Raw genomic sequence first — 19,028 nt, 5'->3', positions numbered from 1 at the left:
ACATCATGTAGTCCCCTTCTTCCAGGTTTGCAATCACTGCTCTGAGTGACTCAATTTTGAATTTGAACCTCTGTATGTAAGTGTTCAAAGATTTTAGATTTTAAAATCGGTCTCACCGAGCCGTCTGGCTTCGGTACCACAATAGTGTGGAATAATACCCCGTTCCCTGTTGCAGGAGGGGTACCTTAATTATCACCTGCTGGGAATACAGCTTGTGAATGGCTTCCAAAACTGTCTCCCTGTCAGCGGGAGACGTCGGTAAAACAGACTTTTGGAAACGGCGAGGGGAATACGTCTCGAATTCCAATTTGTACCCCTGAAATATTACCTGAAGGATCCAGGGGTCTACTTGCGAGTGAGCCCATTGCGCACTGAAATTCATTGAGAACGGGCCCCCACCGTGCCTGAACTTGTAAAGCCCTAGCGTCATACTGAGAGCTTGGCAGAGGCGGAAAAGGGTTTCTGTTCCTGGGAACTGGCTGATCTCTGCAGCCATTTTCCTCTCCCTCTGTCACGAGCAGAAAAGAGGAACCCTTTTGTCCGCTTGCCAACCAGGACTGCGCCTGATAATACGGCGTCTTATTTTGAGAGGCGACCTGGGGTACATTCCCTTTTTTTTTTTTTTAAGGCAATACTTCCAAATGCCGTTTGGAATCCGCATCACCTGACCACTTTACTGGTATAATTGGACAACGCACTTATACTTGATGCCAGTCGGCAAATATTCCGCTGTGCATCATGCATATATAGAAATGCATCTTTTAATTGCTCTATAGGCAATAATATACTGTCCTTATCTAGGATATCAAATTTCCAGTCAGGGAATCCGACCACGCCAACCCAGCACTGCACATCCAGGCTGAGGCGATTGCTGGTCGCAGTATAACACCAGTATGTGTGTAAATACATTTTAGGACACCCTCCTGCTTTCTATCAGCAGGATCCCTAAGGGCGGCCATCTCCAGAGAGGGTAGAGCCCTTGTTCTTACAAGCGTGTGAGCGCCTTATCCCCCTTAGGGGGTGTTTCCCAACGCACCCTAACCTCTGGCGGGAAAAGGTATACTGCCAATAACTTTTTAGAAATTATCAATTGTTATCGGGGGGAAACCCACGCATCATCACACACCTCATTTTATTTCTCAGATTCAGGAAAACTACAGGAAGTTTTTCCTCACCAAACATAATACCCCTTTTTTTGGTGGTATTTATATTATCAGAAGAGTGTAAACTTTTTCCATTGCCTCAATCATGCAATGTGTGGCCCTATTGGAAATCACGGTTGTCTCTTCACCGTCGACACAGGAGTCAGTATCCGTGTCGGCGTCTGTATCTGAGGTAACGGGCGCTTTAGAGCCCCTGTATGAGACGTCTGGACATGCACAAGCTGAGTAGCCGGCTGTCTCATGTCAACCACTGTCTTTTATACAAAGCTGACACTGTCACGCAATTTCAACAGTACATCCACTCAGGTGTCGACCCCCCAGGGGGTGACAACACTATTACAGACACTCTACTCCGTCTCCTCATCATTTTTCTCCTCATACATGTCGACACAAAAGTACCGACATACAGCACACACACAGGGAATGCTCTGATAGAGGACAGGACCCCACTAGCCCTTTGGGGAGACAGAGGGAGAGTTTGCCAGCACACACCAGAGCGCTATATATATACAGGGATAACCTTATATAAGTGTTTTTCCCTTTATAGCTGCTGTATTGTTTATACTGCGCCTAATTTGTGCCCCCCTCTCTTTTTTAACCCCTTTCTGTAGTGTAGTGACTGCAGGGGAGAGCCAGGGAGCTTCCCTCCAACTGAGCTGTGAGGGAAAATGGCGCCAGTGTGCTGAGGAGATAGGCTCCGCCCCTTTCTCGGCGTCCTTATCATCCGTTTTCTTGTATGTTTTGGCAGGGGTTAAATGCATCCATATAGCCCAGGAGTTATATGTGATGCATTTATTTTAGCCATAAAAGGTTTTCTATCGATTTATTGCGTCTCAGGGCGCTGCCCCCCCAGCGCCCTGCACCCTCAGTGACCGGAGTGTGAAGTGTGCTGAGAGCAATGGCGCACAGCTGCGGTGCTGTGCGCCTACCTTTATCTGAAGACAGGAAAGTCTTCTGCCGCCGATTTTTCTGGACCTCTTCGCTCTTCTGGCTCTGTAAGGGGGCCGGCGGCGCGGCTCCGGTGACCCATCCAGGCTGAACCTGTGATCGTCCCTCTGGAGCTAATGTCCAGTAGCCTAAGAAGCCCAATCCACTCTGCACGCAGGTGAGTTCGCTTCTTCTCCCCTTAGTCCCTCGATGCAGTGAGCCTGTTGCCAGCAGGTCTCACTGAAAATAATAAACCTAAACTAAAACTTTCACAAAGAGCTCAGGAGAGCCCCTAGTGTGCACCCTTCTCGTCGGGCACAGAAAATCTAACTGAGGCTTGGAGGAGGGTCATAGGGGGAGGAGCCAGTGCACACCAGGTGATCCTAAAGCTTTCTTTAGATGTGCCCTGTCTCCTGCGGAGCCGCTATTCCCCATGGTCCTTACGGAGTTCCCAGCATCCACTAGGACGTCAGAGAAAAGGGGGACGCTGTCTGCCGTAATGTGTAAAAAGGGGGACGTTGTCTGCCGTAATGTGTAAAAAGGGGGACGTTGTCTGCCGTATAGTGTAAAAAGGGGACGCTGCCTGCCGTAATGTGTAAAAAGGGGGCGCTGCCTGCCGTAATGTGTAAAAAGGGGGCGCTGTCTGCCGTAATGTGTAAAAAGGGGGTGCTGTCTGCCATAATGTGTAAAAAGGGGGACGCTGTCTGCCGTAATGTGTAAAAAGGGGGACGCTGTCTGGCGTAATGTGTAAAAAGGGGGACGCTGTCTGGCGTAATGTGTAAAAAGGGGGACGCTGTCTGTTGTAATGTGTAAAAAGGGGGACGCTGTCTGTCGTAATATGTAAAAAGGGGGACTGTCTGCCGCAATGTGTAAAAGGGAGCTCTGTGGCCATACCCCTTCCCCTGAATCCATGCCCCTATATTTTTTATATGGTATGTGTATGGTGTGGGGGGCGCTGATGCTGATTCTTGCACACAGCGCTAAAATGTCTAGTTACGGCACTGTGTTTCGAGACTGATTTCAACCTCTTCAGTTCAGAATTCTGTATCCTTTGGAACATTCACTGTATCCTACAAAGATTCCTTCCACTGCGCGGTTCTGCAGTTTACTGCGTCTTTCTGCTGGAATGTACACAAATTCTTTACATCCAAAGTTTCACATTAGGTTTTCTGCCATGCCATAATTCATATGGGGTTTTCTCCACTGTTCTTGAGAATAATCTGTTCTGTATGCATGTGGCTGTCGTTATGGCTTCACCCCAGGATTTTCAGGTAATCCTGAATCTATTAACATGCATCTGATCATTTCTGTCAGAGTCCTATTCTTTCTTTCAGCTACCCCATTCTGTTCTGGCGTGTATGGTACTGTCTTATGGTGCTCTATATCGAGTCGTCTCAGGAAGTGTTCTATTTTGTGACCCGTGAATTCATCTCCGTTGTCGCTACGAAATACTAGTGGATTTCTTTGAAATTTATTTCTAGCCATTGTTACGTAATCATGTAACTTGTCCAGTACTTCATCCTTGCTTTTGATCAGATAAGTAACTGTATATCTGGAGTAGTCATCAGTGAAAGTCAGATATCTGAAACCGCTTGGTGTACGTACTTGCATTGGGCCACACACGTTGCTGTGTATGAGATCTAGAGGTCTTTGGGCTCTGTTCTCACTTTGTTTTGGAACTGTCATTCTTGTGGCTTTGGCTTTTATACAGCATTCACACCTCATGGTTTCTGAACAGTCTGATACTCTGAGGTCCTTGTTAGGCCTCTCTTTTGTAGTTCCTTAATGCTGTCTGGGTGCCAGTGTCCTAGTCATCTGTGCCACATGTGAATACAGACTGTGTCCATGTGTGCTTAATCTCACCTGTTGTGCCGCAGTGTGTAGACCAGTGTTTCCCAACCTCGGTCCTCAAGGCACACTAACAGTCCTGGTTTTAGTGATATCCAGGCTTCAGCACAGGTGACTTAATTAGTACCTCAGTTTTTTTGATTTAACCATCTGTACTGAAGCCTGGATATCACTAAAACCTGCACTGTTGGTGTGCCTTGAGGACCGCGGTTGGGAATGCCTGGTCTAGACGATACAGGTGTTGTTCTGCTTTGGCTGTGGCTACTGTTTCTGTTCCATTTTGAATGATGCACACTTTATCTTTGAATTTAACAGTAAGCCCTTTATCTGTCAAACACTTTACAGATATTAATTCGCCTTCCAATCTGGGAACATATAATACGTTTTTAATTGGTATTGCTCTATCACTTCTGTTAGCACTGGAGCATATGAACATACCATGCCTTTTACCTTCCGCAGAGATATTGGTACCATCTGCAAAATAGATTGCTTCTCTATGACTTGTGTCAATTTTGGTGAAGAAATCTCTGTCGCTTGTCATGTGACTTGTCACTCCTGAATCTATGTACCAACTAAAGTTTGTATGTGTTACTGTCTCTTTAAAAGTTCTATTCCACGTTTGTGTGCATATGTCTGTAAGTGCAGTTTTGACTTTCTGCTTGGATCCCTTTAAAAATAGTTTCTGTTGTTCTCATTTCCATATAGAGCAGTCCTTTGTAAATGTCCTATATTCTTGCATCTAAAGCATGCTCTTGTTTCTTTGTTATGCACACTAGTATCTGTAACTTTGAGAGATTTTATTGTGTCACTGTCCATTTAATCCTGTGTGATTTCTTTCCTATGCAGATATTCATCCCCCTTAACCGTTGCATACCCTTGTGGCATGCAATATTTGTAGTATATGGAGTATTACCTCCAATCATAATTGTGTGAGTGGTTAAATATTGGTCACAGCGGCTGCGTTGGCCAGACCGTGCCCACAAAACGGCGGAGAAACGCCACTGTGCCCCCCCTCCCACCAAGTGACTGCCTCTGTCTGTCAATCAGGTCAGAATGACCCCCATAGGACGCTGCAGTAAAAGTTTTTTTTTCCCCTATCTACAGCACAGAGACTTGCTGCAGATGCAGTGGCATACCCTCCAGCTGTACCTTTTTGGCAGGTACAGTACCTTTTTTTATGGTCTGTACTGATTTTTGGCTGTTCAAACTTCCATTGAAAGTATAGGAAAAGGGGCGTGGTCATTCCACTGTACCTGTGACCATGCCCCCTTTTTGAATTTGTCCCGATTGTTTGTTGTAAATTGTTGGAGGGTACGTTGCTGCAGATGCAGTGGGCCTATTTTGGGGTGTGGAGCTGGAGCTGCAGCTCCATCAGCCCCATTGTTAATCCTGCTCTGGGAACACACAGCAGGCGAAGGGCAGAGCCTCCCATTGGATGTAATCTGTGTTGGAGGACATTTCTCGACCAATCAGCTGTGGACTGGGTGTGATATACCTGCTGCTAAACCAATGAGAGCTCCTAGCCACTCCCAGCATTATCCACAGAGTGACAGATCTGGGCAATTATATAGGAGATAAGCCTGTTTTTCACAAAGTCTAGTGTGAGTTCTGTTTCAGGTCTTGTTTCCAAAGCGTTTATCAGTGCACTGTATGTGTCTGGTAGACTGCACAGAAGTATGGCTACTGTGTGGCTGCATTTCAGCTCCTCTCCTATGGATCTGAGCTGTGCTACTATCAGGGCCGTCTTAACAGCAGTGTAGGCCCCTAGGCACAGCAATGCACAGGGCCCCCAAACCATCCTCCAGTGGTAGGGGTGGGGGGTGCTATCAGTCGCAGCATTGATGTCCCATGGGCGGTAGGGTGTGTTCTATCTTCCGCTCAGCATGTAGGAGCTGGAGCAGTCATTTCTGCTAATTACTCCTTTACTGCACAGATGGTGTAAGATGGGGTGGGAGGGAGAACACTAAACTGTAGAAGAGGCATTGGGCTGAATTAAGGGGCCCTGGTACATGACTTCCATGACTTCCAGGGTGGTAGGGGGTGTGTAATACGCAGTGGAGGAGTGGATAGTGGAGTGGACTTAATATTAATTGTTTTCCGGTGGGAGGGAAGCTTGGTTGACTGCAGATATTCCTGGAAATAGATTTCTTAGCTTTGAATGCGATAAAAACTAGAGAGCCCCACCTTTCAGGAGGTTCTGGGGACTTGGGGATCAGATTTCAGGAGCCAGAGCAATCCACTGGCAAAAATATAAAACTGCAAACCAGATGTGTGGGGATGGAGCAGGGACCAGCTGCTTGAAGGCTGATATCTCCAGTTCTGGGCATAGTAGAGACAAGCTGCCAGTATCCACTGAAAGGGGAGAGTCCCATCTTTTGGAGAATACCCTCAAATAAACTCTAAGTCAGACACAACCTGAGATTTCTGGCTGGGAAGAGCAATGAACAGTCTTGGGTGGGGACCACTGCTTCGAAGTCTCCGGTTCCCCAGGGCCAATTTTCAAAAATCTGGTATCCCTGGAAAGAGGGGACCCTCAGCTATCAGCCTAGGGCCCTTAGACTCCTGGGGCCCTTGGGCAAGAGCCCATTGAGCCCATACGAAAAGACGGCCCTGGCTACTATCTCCAGCAATTTACTTATATGCTCTTGCATAGTCTGTCCTTTGCTAAGTGTCATTTGGTACAGGTTTCTTAGCAGGAATAATTTGCTGTTTAAACTGGTTATTTCATGTAGCCTTTGCAGTGTATCTCACATGCCCTTTGCAGTGTCTTGTTGATTTATATGGACTAACTGATCATCTTTAATTAGTAAGCCTAATGTTGCATGTTGCACGTACCTGTCTGTTTTTCATGTCCCATTCCTGGTTATCAACATTTGGCCTTGCTGTGTTTATAACTTCCCACAAATCATCTTTAGTCAGCAGCATTTCAACTTTAAATTTCCAGTTTATATAATGAAACTGGAACTGATCAGAATACAAACTGATAATCAAAACAGTATATCTGTACATGAGCTGCAATCATGCATGCTTCATCTCTCTCCTTCATGTCACCTTCAGAATACAGGAACAAACAAGTGTAAGACATACATCACAGACTGTAAAACACATAACACATATACAACAGCTCCACCTACTGTCCCTCCTGTGTAACACATCAAGTCTGAATCTATTGAATGCTGTTTCTCAACATAAATAATACCTTAATGACTCAACTGCCCATTTAGTGGCCAAGCACTCCTGCTCTACAGTTGAGTACCTGCGCTCCCTGGTCAATAATTTACGGCTATGGTAGAGGATAGGATTCTCGTCTCCATCTACCTCTTGGGATAGGACTGCTCCTAATCCTATCCCAGAGGCATCCGTTTGTAACACAAATTGCTTTTTAAAGTCAGGAGCTTGCAAGACAGGCTCAGTACACAAAGCTCGTCTTAAATCCTGCCAAGCAGTTTCCACTGGTCTAAACCATGTTATCTTGTCAGGGCATTGTTTTTTTAAGACATTCGGTTAGTGGAGCCGCTCTAGCAGCGAAATCTCGAATGAACCTGCGATAATATCCGACCAAACCGAGAAATGTCCTAAGTTGTGATTTGCATTTAGGTCTAGACCAGGTAAGGACTGCTTTTACCTTACTAGGCAGAGGTTTAACCTGTCCTCTGCCCACAATGTACCCCAAATACTTGGCCTCAATCATACCAATAGCACATTTCTCAGGGTTGGCAGTAAACCCGTATGCCCGTAGAGACTGTAAAACGGCTTCTACCTTTGGTAGGTGTGACTCCCAGTCAGAGCTAAAAATAACAATGTCATCTAAATATGCAGTCACATATTTCCTGTGGGGCCGCAGCAACTTATGGAATCTAGATGGGATTTTGTACCTGGGACACACTAACTTCATCAATTGTCTAAATCCCAATGCACTAATGGCGGAAAACGGATGCATGTCTAACAGCGCACTGATTATACTGAGAACTGATTATACTGATCACTGATTATACTGAGCACTGATTTTACTGAGCACTGATTTTACTAAGCACTGATTTTACTGAGCACTGATTATACTGATCACTGATTTAACTGAGCACTGATTTAACTGAGCACTGATAATACTGATCACTGATGATACTACGAAGATCTAACACTGAGCAGTGCGAAAAGCACTGGACTATTGTACTGTAGTATACTGGTCACCACAATGCAGCACTGTACTACTATATACTGGTCACAACAATGCAGCACAGATTGAGCACTGATCAGGATACTAGAACTGAGTCTGACACAGAGCTGCAAGATACAGCAATGGCCTACTGTACTGTACTACTATATACTGGTGGTCATCACAATGCAGCAATGTACTACTATATACTGGTCACAACAATGCAGTACATATTGAGCACTGATCAGAATACTAGAACTGAGTCTGACACGGAGCTGCAAGATACAGCAATGGCCTGCTGTACTGTACTACTATATACTGGTGGTCACCACAATGCAGCACTGTACTACTACATACTGGTCACAACAATGCAGCACAGATTGAGCACTGATCAGGATACTAGAACTGAGTCTGACATGGAGTTGCAAGATAGAGCAATGGCCTACTGTACGGTACTACTATATACTGGTGGTCACCACAAAGTAGCACTGTACTTCTATATACTGGTGGTCACCACAATGCAGCACAGATATTGAGCACTGATCAGGATACTAGAAGTGACACAGAGCAGCAAGATACAGCAATGGCCTACTGTACTGTATTACTATATACTGGTGGTCACCACAATGCAGCACTGTACTACTATATACTGGTCACAACAATGTAGCACAGATTGAACACTGATCAGGATACTAGAACTGAGTCTGACACAGATCTGCACGATACAGCAATGGCTTACTGTACTGTACTACTATATACTGGTGGTCACCACAATGCAGCACTGTACTACTATATACTGGTGGTCACCACAATGCAGCACAGATATTGATCACTGTCAGGATACTAGTATTGACACAGAGCAGCAAGATACAGCAATGGCCTACTGTACTGTATTACTATATACTGGTGGTCACCACAATGCAGCACTGTACTACTATATACTGGTCACAACAATGCAGCACAGATTGAGCACTGATCAGGATACTATAACTGAGTCTGACACGGAGCTGCAAGATACAGCAATGGCCTACTGTACTGTACTACTATATACTGGTGGTCACCACAATGCAGCACTGTACTACTATATACTGGACACAACAATGCAGTACATATTGATCACTGATCAGGATACAAGAACTGAGTCTGGAATGGAGCTGCAAGATACAGCAATGGCCTACTGTACTGTATTACTATATACTGGTGGTCACCACAATGCAGCACTGTACTACTATATACTGGTCACAACAATGCAGCACATATAGAGCACTGATCAGGATACAAGAACAAAGTCTGACACAGTGCCGCAAGATACAGCAATGGCCTACTCTTCTGTACTACTATATACTGGTGGTCACCACAATGCAGCACTGTACTACTATATACTGGTCACAACAATGCAGCACATATTGAGCACTGATCAGGATACTAGAACTGAGTCTGACACAGAGCTGCAAGATACAGCAATGACCTACTGTACTGTACTACTATATACTGGTGGTCACCACAATGCAGCACTGTACTACTATATACTGGTCACAACAATGCAGCACATATTGAGCACTGATCAGGATACTAGAACTGAGTCTGACACGGAGCTGCAAGATACAGCAATGGCCTACTGTACTGTACTACTATATACTGGTGGTCACCACAATGCAGCATTGTACTACTATATACTGGTCACAACAATGCAGCACAGATTGAGCACTGATCAGGATACTAGAACTGAGTCTGACATGGAGTTGCAAGATAAAGCAATGGCCTACTGTACTATACTACTATATACTTGTGGTCACCACAATGCAGCACTGTACTACTATATACTGGTGGTCACCACACTGCAGCACAGATATTGAGCACTGATCAGGATACTAGTATTGACACAGAGCAGCAAGATACAGCAATGGCCTACTGTACTGTATTACTATATACTGGTGGTCACCACAATGCAGCACTGTACTACTATATACTGGTCACAACAATGCAGCACAGATTGAGCAATGATCAGGATACTAGAACTGAGTCTGACACGGAGCTGCAAGATACAGCAATGGCCTACTGTACTGTATTACTATATACTGGTGGTCACCACAATGCAGCACTGTACTACTATATACTGGTCACAACAATGCAGCACAGATTGAGCAATGATCAGGATACTAGAACTGAGTCTGACACGGAGCTGCAAGATACAGCAATGGCCTACTGTACTGTACTACTATAAACTGGTGGTCACCACAATGCAGCACTGTACTACTATATACTGGTCACAACAATGCAGCAGATATTGATCACTGATCAGGATACTAGAACTGAGTCTGACACGGAGCTGCAAGATACAGCAATGGCCTACTGTACTGTACTATATGTATACTGCTGGTCACCAAAATGCTGCACTATCCTACTATATACTGCTCACAACAATGCAGCACAGATATGGAATGGATACTTGCAGTGACACAGAGCTGCAAGATACAGCAATGGCTTACTGTACTGTACTACTATAAATATATATTGGTGGTCCCCACAATGCAGCACACTGAGCACAGATATTACCAGATGTATCTCACACATCGCTCAGTACAGATTACAGGATGTATAATAATCACCAGGTGTATAACACATGTCGCACAGTACTGTATACAGTATACAGCTTTGGAGGGATCTGTATTTGTCAGGAATGCGAGGCCTGGTCCTGGCAGCAGAGTGACAGGCGGCCGTATAGTAGCAGCCAGCTCCAAATCTGGCAGTGTGTGGAGAGGGAGGGGGTGAGGGAAGGGAACGAGCCCTGGAGTGTCTGAGCGGAGGGCTTGGAAGTTCAGGGGGAGTGAAGTAGCGCACAGAGTCTGACAAAGGAGGGAGGAGGAGGATTGGGGCAACTGGCCGCAGGGGAGCACTGTGCCGCAGCCATCACCTGCAGGGGGAGTGGAGGGAAACACATCCTATCTGCCCCAGATAAGTGACTTCTTATCAGAGCGATTGATGGTCAGAGTTTTTCTGAAAGGTGGAAAGGAAGGGGTTCTTTTTCATGTAGACTGGAAGGACTACAACAAACTTGGAGTGACTACACTTTTCAACCTAGTTCGGCAGCCCTGCTGCCCTTTAGTACACAGATGAATGAAGACTCCATTTGGAAAGGCGGCCGCTCAGCGATCAAGAGCTGATGCAGCACATGCAGGTGTTTCTGCAAATATGATGAAGAAAAGAACATCTCATAAGAAACATCGAAATAATATGGGACCAAGTAAACCAATCTCCCAGCCAAGGCGAAATATTGTAGGTTGTAGAATACAGCATGGGTGGAAAGAGGGCAGTGGGACAATAACCCAGTGGAAAGGAACAGTTCTGGATCAAGTACCAGTGAATCCCTGCCTCTATCTTATAAAGTATGATGGATTTGATTGTGTCTATGGACTTGAGCTTCACAAGGATGAAAGGGTGTCTGCTCTTGAAGTTCTACCAGACAGAGTTGCCTCATCCCGAATCAGCGATGCCCATTTGGCTGACACAATGATTGGTAAAGCAGTGGAGCATAGGTTTGAAACAAAGGATGGTTCCAAGGATGAGTGGCGAGGGATGGTACTAGCACGAGCACCTTTTATGAACACATGGTTTTATTATTATATAACCTATGAAAAGGACCCAGTCGTATATATGTATCAACTTTTAGATGACTATAAAGAAGGAGATCTTCGGATCACGGCAGACTCAAATGATTCCCCTCCAGCTGAAAGAGAACCAGGGGAGGTTGTGGACAGCCTGGTGGGCAAGCAAGTGGAATATGCCAAAGAAGATGGCTCAAAAAGGACTGGCATGGTTATTCATCAAGTTGAAGCTAAACCATCTGTGTACTTCATTAAGTTTGATGACGATTTCCATATTTATGTCTACGATTTGGTGAAGACATCCTAAATGGGATTCTGTACTTTTTTTTGCCAAACGTAATTTAATGTAAACATTTGTAGAAAGTTGCTGCTTTCTGATTACAGAAATGCTCAGATATTCCTGCGAATCCACAATCCCTTCCCAGAGGAAAAAGAAATTGAGAAACCGTTGTTTGAGAACGTTTGTTCTCTTTCCCTTACAAAGGAACAAGAAGACTGACGTTTTTGGGATTATGGAGACATAATGTTTTTGAATATAAATCATAAAGCAGGTGGTGTATTAGAGCAAAATAGTGCAAGAGACCAGCCATGCAGTTTCTGAAATATTATGACAAAATGTTACTGTATTTCATAAGCACTCATTCTTAACTATGCTAAGTAGTGTTTGGTATACTGTATCTGGCTTCCATGAGGTAGTTCTCCATTTTTTAAGCTTCCATTGACCTTTTTGAAAGCGGTAGAAGTTATCGATTTTTTTTTTTCTTCTATTTTTAATTTTCTCCTGCATAGCCCAGTAATATGTTGCAATGTTAAGTATTGACTTGTGCCTTCTGGGGGTCCACTTCTTCACCAAACTCAGCCAAATATCATCCTAACCCTCTGTTCCACGTTCTCTATGTACCCCATCTGTGTCACCCATGTCTGTCTTCCCCTCCCCTTTAGATTGTAAGGTCTCACGAGCAGGGCCCTCTTCCCTCATGTGCTTATCCTTTGTCTTACTTTAATAATCTTCAACTGTACCACATCCAGCAGTCTTCTGCCACCTGATACTTATTCCAGTGTCATCTGCTGATGTAACTATATTTCTCTGACGTCCTAGTGGATGCTGGGACTCCGTCAGGACCATGGGGATTAGCGGCTCCGCAGGAGCTCCGCAGGAGACAGGGCACAAAAGTAAAAGCTTTAGGATCAGGTGGTGTGCACTGGCTCCTCCCCCTATGACCCTCCTCCAAGCCTCAGTTAGATTTTTGTGCCCGGCCGAGAAGGGTGCAATCTAGGTGGCTCTCCTAAAGAGCTGCTTAGAGTAAAAGTTTTGTTAGGTTTTTTATTTTCAGTGAGTCCTGCTGGCAACAGGCTCACTGCATCGAGGGACTTAGGGGAGAGAAGTGAACTCACCTGCGTGCAGGATGGATTGGCTTCTTAGGCTACTGGACACCATTAGCTCCAGAGGGAGTCGGAACACAGGTTTCACCCTGGGGTTCGTCCCGGAGCCGCGCCGCCGACCCCCTTGCAGATGCCGAAAAGTGAAGAGGTCCAGAAACCGGCGGCAGAAGACTTTTCAGTCTTCATAAGGTAGCGCACAGCACTGCAGCTGTGCGCCATTGTTGTCAGCACACTTCATAGCAGCGGTCACTGAGGGTGCAGGGCGCTGGGGGGGCGCCCTGGGCAGCAATGATAGTACCTTATTCTGGCTAAAAATACATCACATATAGCCCCTGGGGGCTATATGGATGTATTTAACCCCTGCCAGGTCTCAGAAAAACGGGAGAAGAAGCCCGCCGAAAAGGGGGCGGGGCCTATTCTCCTCAGCACACAGCGCCATTTTCCCTCACAGAAATGCTGGTGGGAAGGCTCCCAGGCTCTCCCCTGCACTGCACTACAGAAACAGGGTTAAAACAGAGAGGGGGGGCACTTATTTGGCGATATGAGTATATATATTAAAATGCTATAAGGGAAAAACACTTATATAAAGGTTGTCCCTGTATAATTATAGCGTTTTTGGTGTGTGCTGGCAAACTCTCCCTCTGTCTCCCCAAAGGGCTAGTGGGGTCCTGTCCTCTATCAGAGAATTCCCTGTGTGTGTGCTGTGTGTCGGTACGTGTGTGTCGACATGTATGAGGACGATGTTGGTGAGGAGGCGGAGCAATTGCCTGTAATGGTGATGTCACTCTCTAGGGAGTCGACACCGGAATGGATGGCTTATTCAAGGAATTACGTGATAATGTCAACAGAGACGGCCGGCAAAAAAAAAATAGTACCTGTCCAGGCGTCTCAAACACCGTCAGGGGCTTTAAAACGCCCATTTACCTCAGTCGGTCGACACAGACACGGACACTGATTTCAGTGTCGACGGTGAAGAAACTAACGTATTTTCCTTTAGGGCCACACGTTACTTGTTAAGGGCAATGAAGGAGGTGTTACATATTTCTGATACTACAAGTACCACAAAAAAAGGTATTATGTGGGGTGTGAAAAAACTACCTGTAGTTTTTCCTGAATCAGATAAATTAAATGAAGTGTGTGATGGTGCGTGGGTTTCCCCCGATAGAAAATTATTGGCGGTATACCCTTTCCCGCCAGAAGTTAGGACGCGTTGGGAAACACCCCTTAGGGTGGATAAGGCGCTCACACGCTTATCAAAACAAGTGGCCGTACCGTCTCCGGATAGGGCCGTCCTCAAGGAGCCAACTGATAGGAGGCTGGAAAATATCCTAAGAAGTATATACACACATACTGGTGTTATACTGCGACGAGCGATCGCCTCAGCCTGGATGTGCAGAGCTGGGGTGGCTTGGTCGGATTCCCTGACTAAAAATATTGATACCCTTGACAGGGACAGTATTTTATTGACTATAGAGCATTTAAAGGATGCATTTCTATATATACGAGATGCACAGAGGGATATTTGCACTCTGGCATCAAGAGTAAGTGCGATGTCCATATCTGCCAGAAGATGTTTATGGACACGACAGTGGTCAGGTGATGCAGATTCCAAACGGCACAAAGAAGTATTGCCGTATAAAGGGGAGGAGTTATTTGGGGTCGGTCCATCGGACCTGGTGGCCACGGCAACTGCTGGAAAATCCACCGTTTTTACCCTAAGTCACATCTCTGCAGAAAAAGACACCGTCTTTTCAGCCTCAGTCCTTTCGTCCCCATAAGAGTCATATCTGCCCAGGGATAGAGGAAAGGGAAGAAGACTGCAGCAGGCAGCCCATTCCCAGGAACAGAAGCCTCCACCGCTTCTGCCAAGTTTCTCAGCATGACGCTGGGGCCGTACAGGACCCCTGGATCCTACAAGTAGGATCCCAGGGGTACAGATTGGAAAGTCGAGACGTTTCCCCCTCGCAGGTTCCTGAAGTCTGCTTTACCAACGTCTCCCTCCGACAGGGAGGCAGTATTGGAAACAATTCACAAGCTGTATTCCCAGCAGGTGATAATCAAAGTACCCCTCCTACAACAAGGAAAGGGGTATTATTCCACACTATGTTGTGGTACTGAAGCCAGAACAGTGATAGCGAACCAGGAAGAAGGGGACTATAGGGTGTCCCGGGACATCAGGGATACTTACCTCCATGTCCCAATTTGCCCTTCTCACCAAGGGTACCTCAGGTTCGTGGTACAGAACTGTCACTATCAGTTTCAGACGCTGCCGTTTGGATTGTCCACGGCACCCCGGGTCTTTACCAAGGTAATGGCCGAAATGATGATTCTTCTTCAAAGAAAATGGACGACCTCCTGATAAGAGCAAGGTCCAGAGAACAGATGGAGGTCGGAGTAGCACTATCTCAAGTAGTTCTACGACAGCACGGGTGGATTCTAAATATTCCAAAACCGCAGTTGTTTCCGACGACACATCGGCTGTTCCTAGGGATGATTCTGGACACAGTCCAGAAAAGGGTGTTTCTCCCGGAGAAGAAAGCCAGGGAGTTATCCGAGCTAGTCAGGAACCTCCTAAAACCAGGAAAAGTGTCAGTGCATCATTGCACAAGGGTCCTGGGAAAAATGGTGGCTTCTTACGAAGCGATTCCATTCGGCAGTTTTCACGCAAGAACTTTTCAGTGGGATCTGCTGGAAAAATGGTCCGGATCGCATCTTCAGATGCATCAGCGGATAACCCTGTCTCCAAGGACAAGGGTGTTTCTTCTGCGGTGGCTGCAAAGTACTCATCTACTAATGGGCCGCAGATTCGGCATTCAGGAAGGGTCCTGGTGACCAGGGATGCCAGCCTGAGAGGCTGGGGAGCAGTCACACAGGGAAAAAATTTCCAGGGAGTGTGATCAAGTCTGGAGAATTCTCTCCACATAAATATACTGGAGCTAAGGGCAAGTTACAATGCTCTAAGCTTAGCAAGACCTCTGCTTCAAGGTCAGCCGGTATTGATCCAGTGGGACAACATCACGGCAGTCGCCCACGTAAACAGACAGGGCGGCACAAGAAGCAGAAGGGCAATAGCAGAAACTGCAAGGATTCTTCGCTGGGCGGAAAATCAGGTGATAGCACTGTCAGCAGTGTTCATTCCGACGCCCGGGAGAGTGGGGATTTCATCGGGAAGTCTTCCACATGATTGTGAACCATTGGGAAAGACCAAAGGTGGACATGATGGCGTCCCGCCTGAACAAAAAACTGGACAGGTATTGCGCCAGGTCAAGAGACCCTCAGGCAATAGCTGTGGACGCTCTGGTAACACCGTGGGTGTACCAGTCAGTGTATGTGTTCCCTCCTCTGCTTCTCATACCCAAGGTACTGAGAATTATAAGACGTAGAGGAGTAAGAACTATACTCGTGGCTCCGGATTGGCCAAGAAGGACTTGGTACCTGGAACTTCAAGAGATGCTCACAGAGGACTCATGGCCTCTGCCGCTAAGAAGGGACTTGCTTCAGCAAGTACCATGTCTGTTCCAAGACTTACCGCGGCTGCGTTTGACGGCATGGCGGTTGAACGCCGGATCCTAAGGGAAAAAGGCATTCCGGAAGAGGTCATTCCTACCCTGGTCAAAGCCAGGAAGGAGGTGACCGCACAACATTATCACCACATGTGGCGAAAATATGTTGCGTGGTGTGAGGCCAGGAAGGCCCCACGAAGAAATTTCAACTCGGTCGATTCCTGCATTTCCTGCAAACAGGAGTGTCTATGGGCCTCAAATTGGGGTCCATTAAGGTTCAAATTTCGGCCCTGTCGATTTTCTTCAAGAAAGAATTGGCTTCAGTTCCTGAAGTCCAGAAGTTTGTCAAGGGAGTACTGCATATACAACCCCCTTTTGTGCCTCCAGTGGCACTGTGGGATCTCAACGTAGTTCTGGGATTCCTCAAATCACATTGGTTTAAACCGCTCAAATCTGTGGATTTGAAATATCTCACATGGAAAGTGACCATGCTGTTGGCCCTGGCCTCGGCCAGGCGAGTGTCAGAATTGGCGGCTTTGTCTCACAAAAGCCCATATCTGATTGTCCATTCGGACAGGGCAGAGCTGCGGACTCGTCCCCAGTTTCTCCCTAAGGTGGTGTCAGTGTTTCACCTGAACCAGCTTATTGTGGTACCTGCGGCTACTAGGGACTTGGAGGACTCCAAGTTGCTAGATGTTGTCAGGGCCCTGAAAATATAGGTTTCCAGGACGGCTGGAGTCAGGAAAACTGACTTGCTGTTATCCTGTATGCACCCAATAAACTGGGTGCTCTTGATTCTAAGCAGACGATTGCTAGTTGGATGTGTAGTACAATTCAGCTTGCACATGCTGTGGCAGGCCTGCCACAGCCAAAATATGTAAATGCCCATTCCACAAGGAAGGTGGGCTCATCTTGGGCGGCTGCCCGAGGGGTCTCGGCTTTACAACTTTGCCGAGCAGCTACTTGGTCAGGGGCACACCCTGACTGAGGAGGACCGAGAGTTCTCTCATTCGGTGCTGCAGAGTCATCCGCACTCTCCCGCCCGTTTGGGAGCTTTGGTATAATCCCCATGGTCCTGACGGAGTCCCCAGCATCCACTTAGGACGTCAGAGAAAATAAGAATTTACTTACCGATAATTCTATTTCTCGTAGTCCGTAGTGGATGCTGGGCGCCCATCCCAAGTGCGGATTGTCTGCAATACTTGTACATAGTTATTGTTACAAAAATCGGGTTATTATTGTTGTGAGCCATCTTTTCAGAGGCTCCGCTGTTATCATGCTGTTAACTGGGTTCAGATCACAGGTTGTACAGTGTGATTGGTGTGGCTGGTGTGAGTCTTACCCGGGATTCAAAATCCTTCCTTATTGTGTACGCTCGTCCGGGCACAGTATCCTAACTGAGGCTTGGAGGAGGGTCATAGGGGGAGGAGCCAGTGCACACCACCTGATCCTAAAGCTTTTACTTTTGTGCCCTGTCTCCTGCGGAGCCGCTTATCCCCATGGTCCTGACGGAGTCCCAGCATCCACTACGGACTACGAGAAATAGATTTATCGGTAAGTAAAATCTTATTTTATTTACCCTGTACTTGTCCTATACTGTCATCAACTGTAAATTGCTGTTTTTACTGTTTGATTATTTATGTACTCTGTAATTGGGCACTGCGGAACCCTTGTGGCACCATATAAATAAAGGATAATAATAATGGCCCTCATTCCGAGTTGATCGGTCGCAAGGCGAATTTAGCAGAGTTACACACGCTAAGCCGCCGCCTACTGGGAGTGAATCTTAGCTTCTTAAAATTGCGACCGATGTATTCGCAATATTGCGATTACTAACTACTTAGCAGTTTCAGAGTAGCTTCAGACTTACTCTGCCTGTGCGATCAGTTCAGTGCTTGTCGTTCCTGGTTGACGTCACAAACACACCCAGCGTTCGCCCAGGCACTCCCACCGTTTCTCCGGCCACTCCTGCGTTTTTTCCGGAAACGGTAGCGTTTTCAGCCACACGCCCCTGAAACGCCGTGTTTCCGCCCAGTAACACCCATTTCCTGTCAATCACATTACGATCGCCGGAGCGATGAAAAAGCCGTGAGTAAAATTACTTTCTACATAGCAAAGTTACTTGGCGCAGTCGCAGTGCGAACATTGCGCATGCGTACTAAGCGGATTTTCATTGCGATGCGATGAAAAATACCGAGCGATCAACTCGGAATGAGGGCCAATAATAATAATAATAATAATAATAATAATAATAATAATAATATAGGGTGTATAATCCCCAGGTGTATCTCACACATCACACAGTACAGTATATAGGGTGTATAATCCCCAGGTGTATCTCACACATCACACAGTACAGTATATAGGGTGTATAATCCCCAGGTGTATCTCACACATCACTCAGTACAGATTACAGGATGTATAATCATCAGGTGTATAACACACG

The 19,028-nt window shown here is 46.3% G+C and overlaps 2 protein-coding genes across 3 annotated transcripts in view; both read left to right on the top strand.

Annotated features, from left to right (window-relative positions):
* The window catches only part of MOCOS (molybdenum cofactor sulfurase), a 1,370,999-nt gene that overhangs the window by 226,295 nt on the left and 1,125,676 nt on the right, over positions 1-19,028 (top strand). The window lies entirely within an intron of this gene.
* LOC134929068 (spindlin-Z-like) lies at positions 11,207-12,003 on the top strand. Its single transcript, XM_063924909.1, has one exon. It carries the CDS (start codon positions 11,209-11,211, stop codon positions 12,001-12,003), a length of 795 nt encoding a protein of 264 aa, XP_063780979.1. The 5' UTR covers positions 11,207-11,208.

The sequence above is a fragment of the Pseudophryne corroboree genome, chromosome 5 (genome assembly GCF_028390025.1).
Source record: "Pseudophryne corroboree isolate aPseCor3 chromosome 5, aPseCor3.hap2, whole genome shotgun sequence".
NCBI lineage: Eukaryota > Metazoa > Chordata > Amphibia > Anura > Myobatrachidae > Pseudophryne > Pseudophryne corroboree.
The sequence above is the reverse complement of the archived record's forward strand: the minus strand, read 5'-3'. Positions and strand labels throughout refer to the sequence as shown.

Bases quoted from the DNA above. Each gene is read 5' to 3' on its own strand.
- LOC134929068 (XM_063924909.1), top strand. From the start codon at position 11,209: ATGAAGACTCCATTTGGAAAGGCGGCCGCTCAGCGATCAAGAGCTGAT.